General features: G+C 39.0%; 2 protein-coding genes across 5 annotated transcripts in view; one reads left to right on the top strand and one right to left on the bottom strand.

Moving 5' to 3' along the window:
• The window catches only part of LOC128025993 (phospholipid scramblase 1), a 104306-nt gene that overhangs the window by 37393 nt on the left and 45553 nt on the right, over nt 1-21360 (top strand). The window lies entirely within an intron of this gene.
• LOC128025983 (uncharacterized) lies at nt 7850-11735 on the bottom strand. 2 transcript variants are annotated; one of them, XM_052612641.1, is made up of 7 exons: nt 11644-11735; nt 11419-11536; nt 11025-11141; nt 10227-10418; nt 9852-10004; nt 8968-9164; nt 7850-8819 (listed from the first exon to the last, which is right to left on the bottom strand). In XM_052612641.1, the coding sequence occupies exons 1-6, from the start codon at nt 11722-11724 to the stop codon at nt 8968-8970; spliced, it is 858 nt and encodes a 285-aa protein (XP_052468601.1). In that variant the 5' UTR covers nt 11725-11735; the 3' UTR covers nt 7850-8819. The 2 variants fall into 2 exon arrangements, with proteins under 2 accessions (XP_052468601.1, XP_052468592.1); XM_052612632.1 differs by having other exon boundaries at nt 8359-8819; nt 8968-9170.

Raw genomic sequence — 21360 nt, 5'->3', positions numbered from 1 at the left:
AAAAAATCCATAGATTAATCGAGTAATAAAATGTGTTTTTGCTTAATTATACTGATGTGCGCATGCAAAGTAAATCTGATGGGTAGGATAAAATGTCAGGACCCCGGACTTTTATTTAGTCGGGTTGACGTACCTTTTCAGTTCTGTGTATGTGATGTGACGCTAGTTTTACTTAAATCAAATGGTCAAATGCTCATGAACTGACTGTCAGAGCAGTTCTGGAGATGTTGTTCATGTGTTCAAGTCCTTATTTAGTGAGACCGCAGATGCAGAAATTACTGTGAGCGTAACGCGCTTCAGTGTGTGTGTGATAAAGAAAGTCGCGCTCCTGCTCCATTCATTAACAGAGACACACAGATCATGCAGGATTTACGTTTAAATACTGTTCCGGCTTAATATTTAGAGATATTAATTCGTGAATTGGATGTAAGTGCAATGACCTATTTTGTTTAATTCATTCATTCATTCAAAAAAAAAAAAAAAAAAAAAAAAATAATAATAATAATTGGCAAAGTTCCGTGCCATTCCGCGTTCAACTGTAAATTCCGTTTTTGTGACTGGATTCCGCGATCCCCTCCACGTTTTCTGCATCGCGGAAATTGTAGGGCCCTAGTTGTGGTATGCCAGCTCTGTCTTGCAATGGACACATGCCACAACGTTCTCTTTACGTCCTCAAATCAAAACACTGCTGACTCCTTGCAGTACGTGATTTTCGGACGCAGCGCTTGTCTCCTTCCGCCAACAAAAAAAAAAAAATAAATAAATAAATAAATAAATAAATAAATGCGTTGTCACATTTAAAAAAAATAAATAAATAAAAATAAATAAATAAATAAATCATTGCGAAAGAACCTGACGTGAGATTTTGAATAAATTAAAAGAGGCTTCGAAGCAAAGGAATTTGCCTACATCATTTTTTGTAATCGCGTTACTCGAGGAATCGTTTCGGCCCTAAACCTAAGCAGCTCAAAAGGGGCCTCTCACATAATCCGATAGATGCCCTCGGTTGTTGTTCATCAGACATTAAAAAAAAAAAAAAAAAAAAAAAAAAAAATAATATTTCTCCTTAAATCATGTTGTGTACTTGAATAATAGAAGCCTCTCAGTTATCGTTTCTTCGGCCAAAGTAAGGGCCCTCCAGTCATCGTTACAATCTCCTTGCCTATTTCAGCATCGGACAGGGCTCTCCCTTCCGGTGCAGCTGGGCAGTGGCTCCCTTCGGTCGCAGTGTGAGCCTTTCATCTGTCATTGAGTTGCGCTGCGCGCTCAGCGGCAGATGGGGGTATCCCTCCCGGTGCAGCAGAGCCACAGGCCCCATTCGGTCGTTGTGACAGCCCTCCATCCGATGCATCAAATTAAGCCGCTTATACAGTCGCAAGGGGGACTGTCCCTTCCGGTGCAGCAGAGCCGCAGCTCCCTTCGGACGCAGCGAGAGTCCCTCCATCAGTCGCGTTTTCTTGCCTACTCCGTATCGGACGGGGCTCCCCTACCGGTGCAGCAGACCCACGGCTCCCTTCGGTCGCAGGGTGAACCCCCCGTCTGAGTTATGTTGCATGCTCAAGGGCGGACCGGGATCTCCCTCCCGGGGGAACACAGCCGCTGGCTCCCTTCGGTCGCAGCAGGAGCCCTCCATCCGATGCATCAAACCGTTCCTCGAATCTTCTTGCCTATTCTGCATCTGATGGGGCTCTCCCTTCCGGTGCAGCAGACCCACGGCTCCCTTCGGTCGCAGGGTGAACCCCCCGTCTGAGTTATGTTGCATGCTCAAGGGCGGATAGGGTTCTCCCTCCCGGGGGAATAGAGCTGCTGGCTCCCTTCGGTCGCAGTGAGAGCCCTCCATCAGACGCATCAAGCCATGCCTTGCATCGCAAGGGGGACTCGCCTTTCCGGTGCAGCAGAGCCGCAGCTCCCTTCGGACGCAGCAAAAGTCCCTCCAACAGTCGTATTCTAGTTAGCGTCAATCAGGGCTCTCCCCTCCGGGGCAGCACTCCTGCTGCAGAGTTGCGAACCCCCTACGGAGGCTGGGAGAACCCTCAGAGGCAAAAAACCGTGCCTCCATAAACCCGCAATGGGGGACTCCCCCTTCCGGTGCAGCAGAGCCGCAGCTCCCTTCGGATGCAGCGGGAGTCCCTCCAACAGTCGCGTCTCTTTGCCTTCTCAGCATCGGACTAGGGCTCCTCTTCCGGTGCAGCAGACCCACAGCTCCCTTCGGTCGCAGTGTGAACCCCCCATCTGAGTTATGTTGCATGCTCCACGATGGCTAGGGATCTCCCTCCCGATGGGGTACAGCCGCTGGCTCCCTTCGGTTGCATTAGGAGCCCTTCATCCGACGCGCCAAACCGCGGCTCGAATCTCATTGCCTATTTAGCATCTGACGGGGCTCTCCCTTCTGGTGCAGCAGACCCACGGCTCCCTTCGGTCGCAGTGTGAACCCCCCGTCCGAGTTATGTTGCATACTCTATGGCGGCCAGGGATCTCCCTCCCGATGGGATACAGTCGCTGGCTCCCTTCAGTCGCAGTGAGAGCCCTCCATCAGATGCAACAAACCGCGCCTCGTACTCAGCCGCAAGAGGGACTCTCCCTTCCGGTGCAGCAGAGCCGCAGCTCCCTTCGGAGGCAGCAAGAGTCCCTCATTTCTTGATATCTGGCATTGTGCTCCTCCCATAAGCGGCATGGAGGGCTCGCTGGTAAGACGTTGCGAGCCGCAGCTCTCGTCGAACACTGCACGGGCTCTCCAGGTCGCTCTGCATTTTCTTCCCAACACGCATATTTTGGGGGGCAACTAAATTTTATCTCTCTGGCTGCTGTCCTATGGCTTTAAGCTTCTTTTGGGGAGTTATTTGGGTTCGGGCTATGCTCCGGGCCCGGACCCCTCCCCCAGGACAGCACGCCAAAATATGCCTACTATTTGCCTTCAGATTAGATGTAAGGGTGAACTCGTGAAATGTGGTTTTATTAACAAAGTTCGGGAGAAGCACGATCAGATAATCATCCAATTTGGTACAGGTGCATCTCGTTTAGCTAATCATCTTATAGCACGCACGCGTATATATATCCAGTCTTCCTACCTCCTGTCCCACGACAGTTTTTCGGCAACCCTCCTCCACCCCAACTCCTCACTTCTAATCTATTTATCCCAAATTGGGATAGGGGGAGTTATTTGGGTTCGGGCTATGCTCCGGGCCCGGACCCCTCCCCCAGGACAGCACGCCAAAATATGCCTACTATTTGCCTTCAGATTAGATGTAAGGGTGAACTCGTGAACAGGGCAACAATATTAAAATGTCGTGACCAGTCCAGCTAGTCTAGCGTAGCACACACACCCATGATTATTCATAATAGATATAGAATAGGAATGATTACTATTATTGAGATTAGTGCAATTGACAACCTATAAAATCCAACAGGCTTAATTAGTCAAAATTGACCAAAATGCATTGCCAATTAGTAGTAGTAGCAGCAGTGGAGTATTCTTAGTTGTGAGCTGTGGCTTAGCAGTAGTATGGTTATTCAAGCAAGCATACCACATTGGAACCGAGAGTAATTTGATTCCATGATACATGTTTTGATTAGTGATAAACATCACTTGTCATCCTTGCAAGTCTGGTCACTACTTAAGTATTCATAGTTGTGTTTATTTTGTTCATAATCTAACTATTTAAGAAATATTTGAAATGTGTTTTTGATGTTCACAGATTGCTCCTACCCCACTCGCCTAGAGAAAGAGTGAGAAAGGTTAGACAGTCATAAAGGAACTGCAGAGTTTAGGCAGTATGCAGAGTGTAATATAGGATTTAGAAACTTCCTTGTGTGTTGTCAAATACATATTATACATACCATAATTGTTAGGTAGATACTTTTTGTGTTCAGTCTTTTTGAATTACAGTTTATGAAGGAGTGTCTACTGAAAATCAATGAAACTCAATGCCTATAACCAGACATAATAGCCTTATGCTAAGAATGGATTTTTTTGTTGTTGTATTTTCTTACATGACTGGGAGCCTTGTCCAGTATGGTATGTATTATTCTGTTCTTCTGCTTTATGAATTAATGCATTCATTATTTATTTACTTAAACCTTTTTTTTTTTTTTTGCTACAATTATTTATTATTAAAGGTGCATTCAGCGATCTCACTTATTTTTTAGGCCAAAACATTTTGTTTCACCTACCGCAAACATCTCGTCACTATCCTCTATCTGCCTGTCCCCTGAACACACTGTAAAGAAACGCGATCTCTGTAGATAGCCTAGTCTCCACAAACGCAGGTCAAACAAACTGAGCAACAAACAGATCAACCCATATCACGAAACATAACAGACTGTTCCAGCTAATCACCGACAATAATGATTTGGGGTGGGGTTTGGGGGGTTATTGCGCTGATGAGGAGGAGGGAGGGTCTAGCTAGCCTCCGTTTTGTTTGATAATAATTTCAAACATCAACAAGAGGTTAGGCCAACTGGGATCGCTGAATGCACCTTTAATCTGTTCTGTTTTAGATTAAACAAGCCTTTTAAACAAGTGAAAAAAAAAGCACACATCATTACCGAAAATGTCTTTTATAAGTATAACAGTTTTATTTTCCGTGCATAAAGGTGGTGGTCCTTCATAGATGGAAAATAAAACTTATACTTATAAAAGACATGTTCGGTAATGTTGTAAGTTTATTGGAAACCCCAACCAGTAACAGAAAAAAAATCCCTTCTGTTTTTAGTGGTGAGCAGTGGGCCCATTCCTTGCAGCCAAAGGATTCACTCCAAAATAATGAAAATAAATAAAATGTATGTTTAGAACTCTAAACATTTTGGTTTCAGCCTATTTATTAAACTGTTTCTTTGCTGCATTTGAAGTCATATCTCATCTTTCTGTAGTAGTGAAAAGGGGAACATCTCCAAGATTGTGACCTGGAGTTTAATCTCAAAAGGGAATGTACTAGAAATTTACTCAGTCCAACTCAATTTGCTTTTTCAGATGTTATTCAAAATCATGCTTTTTATATTTCATGATTATAAATTGCACTGTTATTTTATTACAGTTGACATGTAATTTGATTTCATTCAGTTCTGTTTTCTGTGCTTTTCAAGTTCACTTAACCTCACAGTCCACTGTTAAGAAATACAACCTTATGGCTTGTTTGACATGAAGCTTAAATATGAAGTTTCAACAAATAAGACTGACCTTCTTTATACTCACACATTATATCATATCTTTTAAATTGTCTCTCTCACTCTCTTCTACTTCAAACTTATCAGCTGACTGGGTGTTTTATGTCTTAAACAAAATGTATTTTCATCTCAACCCTCTTGAGCCAATCGTGTCATACAGTAGGTCCCTCCACCGTGGTCATCAGGAGAAGAGCTCTACATTCATCTAGATCTCAACATCTACCCACCCCTTCACCACCACCAGTGTCGGCTCCATGTAGGGGATATCCCTTTTTCATATCATGCATTTATTTTAAAAGAATGATGTCTTGATGTGGTCCAATTGCCAAAGACTTTATAGTTTCAATTTGTTATGCACCTTGTCAATAAATTTGTTTGATCACTCTTTAAGCCTCTAGTGAGTAATTAAGCAATAAATAAGCATTTGGCGTATTTTCACTTACATTTTTGTGAAAGATCACAAATACACTACAATAACATTTGCAAAAAATGATCATTTTAGTTTTTTACTTTTCCATACATAAATTTAATTCAAAACAATATGAGGATGAAGTGGTTTCTGACAAAAGAAACAGGCTACATTGAGCATATTTATACGTGGATTTTTTTTATTTTTATTAAAATTTAGGTTAACATATATAGTTAAATCAGTGCTCTAAAGTTTTATAAAAAAATTAGGAGTGAGGTTACATTTGTTAGGGGAGGAGCCAGTCAAATATTTGAAAATGGCCCCAAGTTTTGGTTGCAGTTCAATTTTATCTATTGTTCTTGACCAGCACGAATTATAACAATTGGTAAATCTGATAAACAGACTAATTCATCCAAATAAAATAAATGATTTTAGCTTCTAAAATTGAACAGTTTTTGTCTCTAATTAAAATACAAATATATATTTATTGTGAAGGTCTTGATCTGGAGAGTAGCCTATATCACACATTTTGGAAATCTTTAATATTAGGATATTGTTTGCATATCTATTGCACCTAATGCTGACATATTTATAAGGGGCAGTTTATTACATTCATCAGGTGGTAAATCAAACATTTGCCGGCCATAATTAAATATACATAATGTTAAATAAACATATATAAATATAGCATAATGTATGTTTAATCTGTATAATGTGTTTCTTAATATAGAATAGTAAACGCACATTTTTATAATCCTATTCCTGGTCAGGAAACCAGAAGAACTACAAGAATGGTGATTGATTTATACACCTTGTAAGAAGTTCAATGGTGCGTCTCTTGTGGGAATTGTAGTTGTGTGCAGTTTTGGAAAAGTTTTGAAAAAAGGTGAAATAGTTTTGAAAATGTGTGCAAGCAAAAAACTGTAAATATTGTACATTGTAGACGGCCCTGATGGTTGTTCTACAACTACAATGACAGTCAAATATACTCAATGACCTGATAGCCTCGTGATTTTTTTTTATCTTGATCATTTAAATATAGTATAATGTATGTTTCAACTGTAGGAGATTGTTGATGTACACTCACCTAAAGGATTATTAGGAACACCTGTTCAATTTCTCATTAATGCAATTATCTAATCAACCAATCACATGGCAGTTGCTTCAATGCATTGATTTAGGGTTGTGATCCTGGTCAAGACAATCACCTGATCTCCAAACTGAATGTCAGAATGGGAAAGAAAGGTGATTTAAGCAATTTTGAGCGTTGCATAGATGTCCATCCCTTTATGACCACCATGTACCCATCCTCCGATGGCTACTTCCAGCAGGATAATGCACCATGTCACAAAGCTTGAATCATTTCAAACTGGTTTCTTGAACATGACAATGAGTTCACTGTACTAAAATGGCCCCCACAGTCACCAGATCTCAACCCAATAGAGCATCTTTGGGATGTGGAGGAATGGGAGCTTCGTGTCCTGGATGTGCATCCCACAAATCTCCATCAACTGCAAGATGCTCTCCTATTAATATGGGCCAATATTTCTAAAGAATGCTTTCAGCACCTTGTTGAATCAATGCCATGTAGAATTAAGGCAGTTTTGAAGGCGAAAGATGGTCAAACACAGTATTAGTATGGTGTTCCTAATAATCCTTTAGGTGAGTGTATATAATAAAGCTACATTTTTATATAGAGCTGTGGGAACAGAGGGATGATGCCGGCACAAATCTCATCTGAGACTGCTCGTCTCTTTGCCCTTCCCCTTTCTCCTCCCCCTCTCATCTTATCCCTTTCATCGATCTGTTGAAGGTTCTGATTGCTGTGTGATCAGTTTTGTGTAGTGCTTTCTAAATTACAACATTGTGTAGACAATGATAAATGGATATGTGTGTAAAGATTTGCAGTGTAAGTTTAACAAATCTGACTCGTGTCAAAACTGGGGAGTAGTGTTTATTGTTCGGGGAAAAGGGTGTGCTTTTTGATAAATGTTGTTGTGGTTTTGAAATTTTAGTTCAAATCCATAGTTATAGTATTTCAGCAATTGCGAAAAACTGTAACATATACACCTTGGATACACATTACTTATTATGATAGATCTTGTTTAATTACAAGCAAGGTTGATTGTTTGAAAATAAGTAAAAAGATATGCATTAAAGTAATTAATTAAGAATGCATTTTGATGTTAAACAGAGATAGTCTTCATCAACTATAAAAATATAAAATATTGTTTTTCAATAACAAAGTATGAAAAAGTAAAAAAATTAAATAGTAATCTTTGGAAATACTTTATTTCTTGTCTTTCATAACAATACCAGTGAAAATACACCAAATACATATTTGTCAAACAAGCCATAAGGCTGTATTTAAAAACATTGGACTGTGAGGTTAAGTTCACTTGAAAAGCTCCAGCAGAAAAAAGAATTAAGTCATCTGTCAACTGTAATAATATACAATATAAAATACAATCGTAAAATAAAAAACTGTATTTTTCTGTTACATACTATAATGCATCTTTGCAGTAATATAAAGTAACACAACAGTTATATAATACACTCAATCAAGTAGTGATCCATAGGCAGCCTCCTCTGGGGAAAAACAAAATGTCATAGACTGACACGGCACCACAGAATAAGTGAATATTGAGAAATGCAATCAAGAATGAGTTTTTACATTAAGGCCTAAATGTGATGATAGAGGAATTGTCATGAGGTCTCCAAAGTCATCATGTGCTTACAAGATTTCATGGCAATCTGCCCAATTAGACAATATTCAATTTTACATTCTGGTCTAATGATTGTGCTACAGGGAATGTCATAAGGTCAACATGAAGTGATTCATTGCTCAGAAAATTACAGAAATCGGTTCATAACATTTGTTGTGTGCAGGTCAAAAGTTTGGCCTAACGTTGGTGCAAAAGGAAAGGTTACAGGGTCACCACAATCAAGGGGAGTCTCTCTTTTAGAAGAGTGTACACTACCCAAATATCATGAGCACAGTAATTACATCTGGTAATATCATACATGCAAAGTTGACATTTTTGGCTAAGATTGGTGCCCCTATAATGAGATGTTTGTGCATTTTCAATGAACTCTGCAATGTGCTTACTAAATTGCTTGGAAAATCTAAAGACACAGTTTGAATTTTCAACAAGATTTTGATGTGGTTAATTAATCAGCATTCTAAAAATACACAGATATAGGGCAAGTCCATTTCCTTCCACATAGTCCTTCGTGCAGCTTCCATCTGGGGAAATAAAGAATTAGGATAAGAGGGTGAATTTCAACTGTTTTAGAATAAGTGAGGTGTGTAAAAATAAATTATTAAGAATAACAGCAACAGGGGGTTATTCCAAAAACAAACAAACAAACATACATAATAATAAATAAATGACCTAAATTGTGTTTTCCTCTTCATCCTCACTGGTGTCTGGACTACTGAGGTCACTTTGATCTTCCTCTTCAACATGTAGAAGGACAGAGGCCTCAGGACCTAAGGCAGTCTTGTACTGTTGGAGGACCATTTGGAACCTTTCTGACACCTCTGACAGTCTTCTTCTTAAGAGACAGCAAAATCCCTCATTTCCCTGGTCTACGTCTCAAAATACAAACGAGATTACATTAAAGACAAACTATATTAAGATTGTTTCATAAGGCCAAAGAACTTAAATGGAGTAAAAAGATATCACCTATTCAAATCTACATAGCAGGATGATTGGCATTTTTACGTATATCGCTGACATGGGACCAGGCTAGCTTCTGTATAAAACAACTTAAGGCAACATGGCTCACTGAGGTGACTTTATGGAGGGAGGCCCAAAGCAGCATATATATATGATATCTGACAGCTGTTTTAAGTTAACAGTTTTCTTCTTCACTATAGTTGTGCTGAAATAACACATTTTCTTACTTGCTGACCAGCAAGGTTTTCTATGTTGACTGGAGGAGATGATAATAATAATAAGATTAATCTTGATGTTATTCTAACCACGTGTAACACATCAGGACACAAATTTCAATGTTCAAATTATTTTGTTCATTTATGCTTTCAAGTAACAGAAATACTACAACAAATCTGCACAGCTTTCAAGCAAATGTGAATCTTTATAGCCGTACTGACTTGTTAACATAGCTACAGTAACAACTTTAATCCCCATTTTATGTACGTGTTAAAGGACCTCGGCAAAGAGAGCAATAACCGTTCTACTCCATCAAGTTCTGTGACTGATGTGTTTTTTTTTTGTGTGTGTTAGATGGACAGGGTTTTAATTAAACTTACCCTCTTCAGCCAACTTGTTCTTGAGAACCATTGCCAAGCTCTGCAACCATGTGCAGTGTTGTGCCATCTCCAAAACCAAAACTCTTGTTTCCTCATGCAGTCGCCTTGTTAACATCACTTGGTCGTGCACTCGTTTCTTGATTGAAATGTTTGCTAAGAATCAATAACAGTTATATGTATACATGAGACAATCTTGCATAATCACTACAAACATTTACTTTTTTATCAAATTGATACATAAGAAAACAGAAAATACACCAATAAACTAAATTAATATTACAACACTCAATATGTAACATGCATGCCTTAGTTCAGTATACTCTATAAAGCAGAACTGAAAATAAATTCCTGTGAAGCATCTAAAAACAGACATACCACTGCCATGAACCTCCCACGGCCAAATTTGATACACAGTATTCTCTCCAGTTAGGGAATGCTCCACCACAGCTACATCAATGGTTGTTGCCGATTCTAGTACAAGATCATTGTATTTCTGTATCTCCTGAAGAAGGAGTTTTTTGTCTTCTGCCAGCTTCCTTCGAAGGCGATGGCGAAACTTGCTGCTGTCTAGAAAGACATGAAGTACAGAGGCAGAGGTTTTTGACAGCACTCTTAAGCAAGAAAGATATTATAGCACCAAAAACTTAAAAAAAAAAAAGGTGTTGAAGTACGTGAAAATTATAATGTAGACTGACATGGGAAACAAAGGTCCAGTGTGTAAAATTTTGGGGGGAATCTATTTGCAGGAATAACACACACACACACACACTTTTCATGATTGCCTGAAAATAATAATTGTGCATTAATTACTTTAGAATGGGCAGTTTTTTTTTTTTATCTAAATACATTCCCCTTCCATGGAGGCCGCTATGTTGCACCTCCATGTTCCTACAGTAGCCCACAACGGACAAACAAACACTGGGTTTAGATAGTACCTCACACATTTTCTTGTCGGCTACTGTAGCTTGGAAAGACAAGAGGTGAGGAAAGCTGGTTGCAATCGTCAAATCTCAATGATCGATACCACTAAATCCTACAGACTTGTCATTTAAAGAACAGAATTCAATGATTGAGCTGAACTGTGCTACTACATTATTTGCTAATTCCATGTTGGTGGAGTAGGATGCATACAGTAGCTTGAATTTATCAGCCTATTGTATTGTAGAGTTATACCATTCTGACGGTAGAGGGTTCGCTTCCGGTGCCTCACACTAAGGTAGAGCCCCTCAATTGACTGCTGAATTTCTTTGTGTGTTGTGCCTTGACTGACACGAGATGTACCAGGTGTCTCTGTAGAAGAAATAGTGAGAGCAAATTCACTGTTAAAACAACACAGAACCGCTTCTCTGTTTGAATTTTATGTTAAACCTTTTAATCAAACTTATTTAAAGTTAGTATGTATGTGCACTTCCTGCAAGGAACTGGAATATTCTAATAAACCTGACATAAATGTGGCATCACATTAGATGATGATCCGCCTACTATTTTTTCTGCTCTTTAATATCAAACATAAAATGTAGATGGTAGAAAGGGATGTTTGTTGTTTCTTTTATCTGGTCATGCTTACCACCAGCTGCCCATTCCTTTACATCAGATAGCCACTGTGATACCAATTCATCTGTGCAATCTAGCTCTGTTTTTAGGTCAGCTAGCCTTGCAGTCTCATCATGGAGTCTCTGACAAGTCTGATGAACAGTGTTATACAATAATCAGGATTACAACTTTGTATGATTACCAACAGGCCAAGTAAACACAACAAAAGGACACACAAAACAATTAATAAGAGACTTACCTTCACATATCTTGTGGAAAGTGCCTGATGTAAAGAGAGATTTTTTTTCTCGTTCCACCCCATTGCATGCAATGTAAGCATGTCCACCCGTGCTGTTTAAAGCAAATAATGAGGTTATGATGATCAATCTAAAAAAAAAAAATATACAGGAATTTTGCTCACCAGCGGTTGTCCCTGCTCCTTCCTGGTTCCTCCCACTCCAATTAATCTGTTATTAAAGGGTGGAAGAAACTAAATTAAATTAAATTACATTTATATAGGACAATATCACAAAACACAATCTGCATCAAAGGGCATTACAATCCATGCAAGAAATGGTATTAATGTGCTTGTTAATATTACAAATGTACATATGATGCTAAAATATTATACACACCTCACACTTAGTAGCATGGGCTCGAGCATGCATTACACTGAGAAAGGGTTTCATAGTGGTCAGCTCCTGAAGAGCAGGAAGGACACTAGCAACTTTCTCCAGGTATGGCCAGTATTTGCATGCCACATCCATTGCGAAGAATTGTGCCTTGGCTGGCATGAGCTCCTTTTGAAGGTACAGAGGGTAGGCAAATATCTCTCCCCTGTACATATTAAGGGCTTTCAAAAGGAACCCATGGCGACACACAGCAACCTCCATCCCCTCTTCGTCCAATTTTGAAGCCCTCCTTGAAGTTTCCCTCGCTGCTGTCCATTGGGAGTCCCCACATGTGCCTCTTCCCTGTGTCTATGACACACAAAACAAACATGACAAATCAAATAAAAGCAATGATGTCATTCAATATATGGCATTCATTCTCTCAATTTGATTTTGGAATTGGTAGGCAGAAGTAATTGAAGTTGGGGTTACGGTTATTATTGTAACAACTATTTTGTCAACTTGCATTTTTCACTGCTTTCTCTATGGTGTCGACAAATCTAGACACCACACTGTCTTCAGCCACAAAGAGCCCCTCAAAAAAGCCAGGATCATCAGAGCTAAGGAAGAAAGAAAAATAAAAAATCCATTCAAGAAATATATGAAGGAAGAAAATAAATCAATAAAAAGACTGGAAGAAAGATCACCTTCCGTTTCAGCGAAAGCGATATAGCTTTCTATTTCCATCTGCTGAAACAGCCAACATTTCTGGTGTGCAGGCTGGGCAGGTGAAAGGAGCACCAAAGCAGAGCTGGTCTTCCTCAAATGATGCATATGAAAGCTCTAAAAAGCTGCGCTGCAGTGCATCGCCGTTGATAGGTCCAGACTGGAAAATATATAGAATGAAATATTATTTGTGATGTGGTCTTATAGATTATTTTTATTTATTTTTTTATAAAATGGTATTAACATTTACACTTCCTCCACACTTAGTCCGATGCTCCAGCAGCTTTGCGAAGGCTTGTCTGGAGAATCCCGGAGATATGATCTTGAGTTCCTGAAGGGAGCTCAAGAGGTCCAGGGTATAAAGTGTGGAATTGGTGATGGAGGCTGGCCAATATCCACTTCTTAGGAGGTCTTTAAAGTCAGGGGTCCATTGCTGCTGGCATGTTTGACATTCATACAGTGGCTGATGCAAGTCAAAACGCCCTTGGAACAAAATATTTATTAAAAATATAATACACATTTACCACATACTTAATTTTACAACACTTAGTTAATTCTGCACATTGTGAATGGTTGAGAGATATTGCACAAGTTCCTATAATCCCACATTATATTATAATTTTATAATATATACATATTTTCTAATTCACTAAATTCCACACTGCTGTGGCGATTGGACATCATGCTGGAAAGATGGTTATATGTTTTTTCTTTGTGAAGGACAAAAATAAAATAAAAATCTGTCTTTGTTTCAGTTAATAACAATATCATGTGCTATTCCATATGTTTTGACACTTCTGCAATTGTAAGCCCAATGCCACAGCACACTAGTGTGAAAAACATCAAATCTACAAATAAAAATGTTAATATATATATATATATATATATATATATATATTTTTTTTTTTTTTACCATTGATGGTAATTAAAATCACTGGTTTGCCTGGTAACACAGTGAAGTTTGTGCCTCCACAGGAGCAGTCTGGCATCTTCACAGTTGGCAAAATGCAAGCTGGCAAAAAGAAGGAAAACCAATCATTTAGATTATCTGTAACTGTCTGCAGACACACATTGAACAGCAAAATTAAAGCTTTCGTGAGAACGTACCTTGCTCATGGGTGCAAAATCCAGCTTCCCCTTTGATGATGCATGTGGTTGGAGGAATGGCTTCAAAAAAACCACGAATCACGCATTCCCTGTTGTGGAGTGGCTGTTTTTTGTGATGCAATACATCACAGTCCCCACAGAACCACTCCTCAGGAAGACACTCTCTGCACCTAGGGAGAAAAGAAAACAATATTATAATATAATACATTATTTCAGGTGAATAACTCATATAAAGTACTGTACAGTCTATTTAAGCTACTTCACTTTTACTAGGTTTGATTTTATTGTATAGGATTAAATAGTGCCTCAATGTTTAGCACTGTCACCTCACAGCAAGAAGGTCCTAGATTTACTTTTCTCATTAATGTGTTTTTCATCTGGGTATCTAAGTCTTCTCCCATCCCAAAAGACATGTCACCTACCCTGGGCAATTAAAGTTTGGTATTAATGAAAACCAACTTAATAACAGCAGGCTTGTTGCAAAGGCCACACGGGATGACCAACAGCCTCTTTTGAAATAAGGCATTTTAGGTGGTATGGTCTTGCTTCTTTCCAGCGCTCTGAGGCTTTCTGTTGCCGAAAAGACCATGATGATGCAGAGCTACTTTGAGGCTGACCAGCAGAAGGACATGACGCCAAAATGTCAGAGAGCCTCTCCATATTTTTTTCTGTAAAGAAAATACAAAAATAAAGCGGTAAGGGATAATTTACTGTAGGTAAGAAACAATTAAAAGTCAACTGATCAGTATTAGAATTAACATTTTTTTTATTTACTGTACTTGCATAAATTAATCACTGTGAATTACCAAATTCCTCTTGAGGATTTAGTTTAGTTGAGGTTGCAGTAAAAGGAACCTCAACACTGGATGAAAGGGAGCACTCAAACGTGGGATATGTGGCTGTAAAACAAGACATAGAAGAATAAGAACAAGTTAGGCTATCACACTCCATTCTTGTTCTTCTTTTCAACCTATATACTAAACAATTTATGAAATCAGACATACGTTTGTTAAGTACTTGGCAGTGTCTTCTACAATAGTGTCACTGAAAGGTTTATCTACTTTTTAATGTCTTTTTAGATATTTGAATTTTTTAACTCTCAATAAACAATTACATTGTTCTAATTTGAGTTGGTCATAGTAAATTCCTACAAATGTCAAATAATTCAAATATAACCTGTAGCAGAGGCATGGCGTCGCCCTCCTCGCCTTCCCCTTGGCTTACCACGTCCTACAGAGTCCCTTTTAGAGGTGTGTGGAGGGTCTCGTACACGTTTTCTCTCATCAGCTGCTCTCTGTGTATTGGAGTGAATATTTCCTGTAAGACTGATGTTTTTAAAAGGACTGTAACCAAAAGGGCAGGTAACTAGTGAAAGGAAAACACAACATAGTGTGTTAGTAAGGTGTTGAACAGCTTAAATGAGCCTTGGAATAGATTCTCCAAGTCTCTGTAACTCAGGGGGATGGAACTGCATATACTATTATTATTATTATATTCCCTTATTAACAGAGCATGGTAGGATGCATCATGCAATATACCTGTATTAAATCTTCTGCACTCATCATTCTTACACATTCCTCATCATGTTTTACTTTAATTTGTTATGTTCAAGTATAAAATGATTGAGGTGTACAAAAACTCTAACCTTGGCTTCAGCTAAAATGTGTTCATGTTTTAGCTCCAGAGCCATGCGTCTCCCCTCTTTGTAGTGGGGATCCTTTGAATCAAGTTTATGCTTGGTGGCCATTGCAATGCAGTCAGATACAGACAGACAGACAGACAGACAGACAGACAGACAAAGATGGGTAAGAAAGGTAGACAAAGACAGAAAGGGAGAAAAGAAAGAGCAATAGATGTGAGACAGATAAAGTTTGAAGAGATGGACAGAAATATAGATATTAAGAACAGAGAGGATGTAAGATATAGAAAAAAAGAGATAGAGGTTGGCTCTTAAAAGTGCCGTTGGGTTTTAAAAATCAGGTGTAGCTATAGGACAGGTGATGAATTTGACAGGATCTGCAAGGAGAACAACAGAAAATGTTAATTATGTAGTATTATGTTGATATAATCATTTAAAAAGTGTACCCTAATAGTGAGTGATTCTCATTTTATAATAAATACTTAAGATAAATGGATACATATTCACGTTGTTCCAATTTCCTCTGCGACCGTGAAAAGGCGCGTAATAAAAAAAAAAGGCGCGTAATTTGTAAAGCCCCTAACATGTGTCTGGAGTTCGTCATCCCAGATTTAAAGGCAGCGTTATGTGCTGTATAAAGTTAGATCAAGTTATAATATTTTTATTACTGACACATTACAGTGACGTTGTGTGTGAACCACGATGATCGAAATAAAATGACATCATCTAGATAACTGGAATTGTTATCTTATGTTAAAGTTGGCTAGCCATTTAGCAAGCCTAATTTCACAGGTTTCTTTTCTGATAATGAGGAAACCATGGACGGGCTTTAATTCGTTGCCCTAACGTGTAAACAATGTGAATCTATACTGGCAAAGAAAGACAACAATTTGTATAGCATTTAAGCAAAACGTAATCGCCACGTCATATGAATCTAGGAGCCTCATAACTTAACTTACCTGGAAAGTGGTTTGAGCGCAATGAGAAATCACCGAAGAAATCACCCAATTGCAAAGCGGGCTGGCTCCGTCTCCATAGCAACGGAAGCTGATGATCATGGGTAATGCTGGAAACAAATAAAACTGATGGCCATAACATAGTATTGTTGAATTATCAAGCACAATTTTGCGTTTGTGTTGAAAAAAGATGAGGATATCATTAAAAGAGGATCGGCGGCGCGTCCGCAGTTTCATCTGTCGTCTTCAGCATTGTAACGGTCGATAAGGCTCATGGGAAATGTAGTTAGGCTACTCTAAGATTTGACACATTAAACCGATGGAAACCCGGTATAGAGGTCGGGATCGTTGCGTCACGTCGCAATGCATTGTGGGAATCGCGGTACAGAAGTAGATGTACTGTATAGTAGGCATTAGGTAACGTTGGTCATTTGGTCATTAATTTTGATTATTTTTTGGAAAATGGTTCAGTATTGCTGTATTGTGAACTGCTGTAATCGGTTTCATGATCGACAGGGCAAACGCCTCGTGAATCATATTAGTTTTCAACATTTTCCTACTTGGAAAAAAAACACAAGGTGTCTGAAATCACCAAGAGGCGTCAGATGGCTTGGGTCGCCACTGTACGGAGGGAAACCATCACCTTCGATAATATTATAATACATAGTTATGGTGAGACATGTTGTGTATGGTCTCTCTCTCTCTCTCACATACACACACACAAACTCAGACACAAACACATTACGTTTTCTCTAGTTTTTGGCCAGTAAGGGAGTCAGTTTAGTGTCTGTATTTTTTGTTTAAACATTTTCTTTTGACCCAATCCTGAACTTAATTTGCTTTTTGATATTTTTGTGCTGACTGTATTTAACAAATTTGAACAACTTGTTTAAAAAAAAAAAAAAAAAACTGGAACGAACTTCAAAATAGGAAGTTAAGCGTCTTGTTTTGGTGAATGGTGGGTTGTGTCTGAGGTGAATGTTCGTCAATATTATACCGGATTACAGAACTACCGGAGGAAAACGGTGGATTTTTGCAAGTATGATAGGTGAGTAATTACTCCTGAAGTGTAACAAACCCGCATAGACAAGCTTCATAGCTCGCAGAATCTGATAAGTGTGTGTGTGTGTGTGTCACCACTGATGCTTGGTTAATGTTAACATTTCCTTAGTGAAAAATATTGTTTTCTCCACGTTTAATTTGCAGATCCATTTATGATCTGCAGGTGAGCCTCCAGTGACTTTTTAAAAAGTGAAAGTGACATTTTTAAATTGATCGGAGGTGTAAGCGCTCACTCCACAGACCTGGTAGGATAAATTATCAGGGAAACTGAGGCTTGGTAAACTTTCATGTGTTCATAGGGATCGATTCCGCCTACAACCTCTTTTTTTTTTTTTATTAGCGTTGTTTGGCTTCATTATTAAGTTTGTCCGTATAGGTATAGGCAACTTTTTTTGTCACGTTCTATAACTTTTTCTGGAGACTGGCTATTATCTTATTACAAACCTGCTTTGCGATGCCTCTAAAATGGCCGCCGTTACCCACAATGCACCATTCCATGACGTCTACGCCCGAGCTCTATTTCTATAAAGAATCCAGCGATAGCCGTAACTCAAGCTCTGCAGTCGCATCCAGGAAAAATATATTTATTATATTTCGACTGTTAGGAGCACTGACGATGGTTTACAATGTTGAGTAACCTACAGATTATAAAGCAATAAAAGGATTAAAATCTCTTTAATAAATGTAGATTAATGTAGCCCTTAAAGTTTGCAAAATGAATATCAAATGAGAAAAAAAAAAACAATAATGTACTCTCAAAAGAAAAACGAGGTGCATCAAATAGATTAGATTGAAAGACGTCCCCATGGACACGAATAAATATATTCATTTTGAGTGGCCTATCGAATATAAAGCAATACAAAAAGGCTTAAAATCTCCTGATTAAATGTTGGGTAGTGTAGCCCTTAAAGTTTGCAAAATTAATAACAATTGAGAAAAAAACAATACTGTGCTCTCGAAAGAAAAACGAGGTGCAGCCGCGAAAAAAAAACATCCCATTGAAATACATTAGATTGAAGGTCGTTCTGTATGACACGAAAAAAAAGGGAAATTCGTGTCCATAAAGACGATTCAATAGATTAAATTTCGTGTCCTGAATGACGAACTGCCGTGAGTCACACTGTCACTGAGTCCTTCAACAAAATGCTGCGGGACATAAATAAACAGCCACTGGAGATCTGATCTGTTGAAATGACCACAAGTTGTGAGCCATTAAAATGGACACGGACAGCTACTGTTCCACATTATTCTAACTATTTATAACAAATGAAAAAGAAGAACAGAAAAATGCAATGTGCAGTTTAATGTTCAGTATGCTGAGAGAATATGGCGCATTGAACAGAAAATGAATCCAGATTCACGGAGCATCCAGGTGTATGAGTCCCAGCAGGTGATGGAATGGATTCTGAGACCACAAAACAACGGAAAAAATATGTGTGATTGTGTGTGTGTGTTTGGTCTGTCCTATATATAAAGAAAACTCTTTGAATGAGAGAAATATAAAGAAACTCTTTGAATGAGAAGGTGTGTCCAAACTTTTGGTCTGTACTATATATATATATATATATATATATATATATATATATATATATTTACCTTTAGTTTACCATTTCTACATTTCTGTCATTCTGTGTCAAATATAGCAAATATTTTTGATGTTTATACTTTCATATAATGTCAAATTATTATTCTGAAACCTCTGGACTCTAGCCTGAAGCATAATCTGGTATGTAATCTGTGTGTTACTGACTGACATTTTCTATGTTGATTTGAATTATTGGAATATTGTCGGGTCTCTGGGCTAATCACCTGCTTTTTGGGGTTGTGGTTGAGTGTTTTGGTGTGTGTTTGCATGGTTTGACAGCTCAACGCGTGTGTCTGTTTGATTGATTCCCCCGCCTCCCTTGTTTCTCCACTTGTTACCTTGATTGTTTGCCACCTGGTCCCTGTTTCTTCTAATATCTTCCATTTATTGTTCTCTGTGTTTCTCTGTCCATTATCAGACTGTGTCACTTTGTCGTGTCTTGTCATCAGGCTCCAGTTCTTTTACCTGTTATTCTCTGCCTCCTGTCTCGTGAACGCAGTTTTTATAGAAGTCCTCCAGCTCTCATCTCCTGGATCTCGGCTGTCGAGCAAGCTGTCGCTTGGTGTAGCGATCCGACCCGCTGTCCTCTTCATGTCTCGCTCGGGTGATGGCATTCCTCGTCCATGCAAGCTGACTGTGGAACAATCATTCACCTGCTCTGCCTGTTTTGCTTTAATAAAAGCTCAGTGTAATCTGCTACTGAATCTTGCCTGTTTCCCCTGACAGAACAGTCTGACCAGAACATGGATTCAGTGGGATCTGATCCACTTAGCTCGGCTCTCGTACAGCAGGGAGTTTTACTAGGTCAGCATGTCACCCAGCTCAACACCACCGTACAGGATGTGGATACTCTTAATTCGAGCTGGGGTTCCGCCTTCGCACCGGTATGTCCCAGGATTCCGAACCTCATGCCAACAATCCGCTGGTCCACGATGGCGATCCAAATGCCTGTCAAGCCTTTCTCTCCCAGTGTTCGCTGGTGTTTTTCAGCCAAGAGATGGCCAAGTTGTTCGATCGCTCTACTCAGGGTGATGAGGCGGAGGCTCAGTTATCACGGCTGTCACAGAGGAAGAACTCAGTCACAGATTATGCCATACAGTTCCAGACGTTAGCCGCGGCGTGTGGCTGAAAAGAGAGTGCGCTGCACACACGGTTTTCTCGAGGGGCTGGACATTGCCATTGCCGACGAACTATGCAACAGATATGAGTCGAACCAGACAAATTAAAGAGTCTATCAAAGTGGTGTATAAAACACAGAGCCGAATTCCTCAGGAAGTCATAAATCAGTTCTAGTGCCACAAGAACCAAGCAAGATAACCAACCAACCAACTTGTTCACACAACAGCTTTCAACATTAACTTCACTAGAACAATTATTGACAATTTTAATTCGCAGAAGAGATTGTCAAATTTGTTGTTCGTAATTGAAATGCAACGCTGGACATCACATGGAAACCCATGAGTTAAACACTTCCGTTGACTTCCCCCCACCTAGCAGAACCATACCTGTCAAGTATCCCGTTTTGGCCGGGAAAGTCAAGTATTTTACCCTTCTTTCCCGCCGTCCTCCCGTATTAGTATTTTCCCGTAAATCTCCCGTATTTTTTTTTTTATTTTTTTTTTACCTGCGTTATTAATAAAATAATAATAATAAAAACATTCCCAATCTGAGCTCTGTCACTAGTCTCGCGATAACTCCCACCTGTAGTAGCCTGTCGCGAGGGGTGTGTGAGGTCAGATGACATGAGTTATAACGTGGGAAAAACAACAACAACAAAAGAAAAAACAGAGACGGATAATGGATGCTATGATAGAGAGTGAAGGCACACCTGCCAAAAAACCAAAACCCATGTGTAAATACCGTGATAAATGGGACAGCGAATTTACTTTTTTAAAGAATGCAAAGTCTGCAACAAATTGGTACAACAACTCACTAAAAGAGTAAAATAAAAGTTGTGAATGAAAAGAAAAACTGTAAAAGAAAAGCAATATGAAATGAAAAGAATGTATGGAATTAAAATAAAATGTAAATGTAAAAACAAGCAATGTTAAATTAACAGAAAATATGCAAATAAGCCTTTAAATAAATGCTCTTCATATATACCCTTTTGTGTTTTCATTTGGGCTATAACACCTGTCTTAAAATGTAAGGGACACTGGAGCTTTGTTGGGGTGGTGGGACTGCTTGCAATGGGCGCTGGAAAATTTCCCTTATTTTCTAATCCAAAACTTGACAGGTATGAGCAGAACCAGACTGAAATTCCTAAGGGGGGAGGGGCTTTAAGCCTCTG

This window comes from Carassius gibelio, chromosome A2, assembly GCF_023724105.1.
Source record: "Carassius gibelio isolate Cgi1373 ecotype wild population from Czech Republic chromosome A2, carGib1.2-hapl.c, whole genome shotgun sequence".
Taxonomy (NCBI): Eukaryota; Metazoa; Chordata; class Actinopteri; order Cypriniformes; family Cyprinidae; genus Carassius; species Carassius gibelio.
This window is presented reverse-complemented; position numbering and strand designations above follow the sequence as displayed.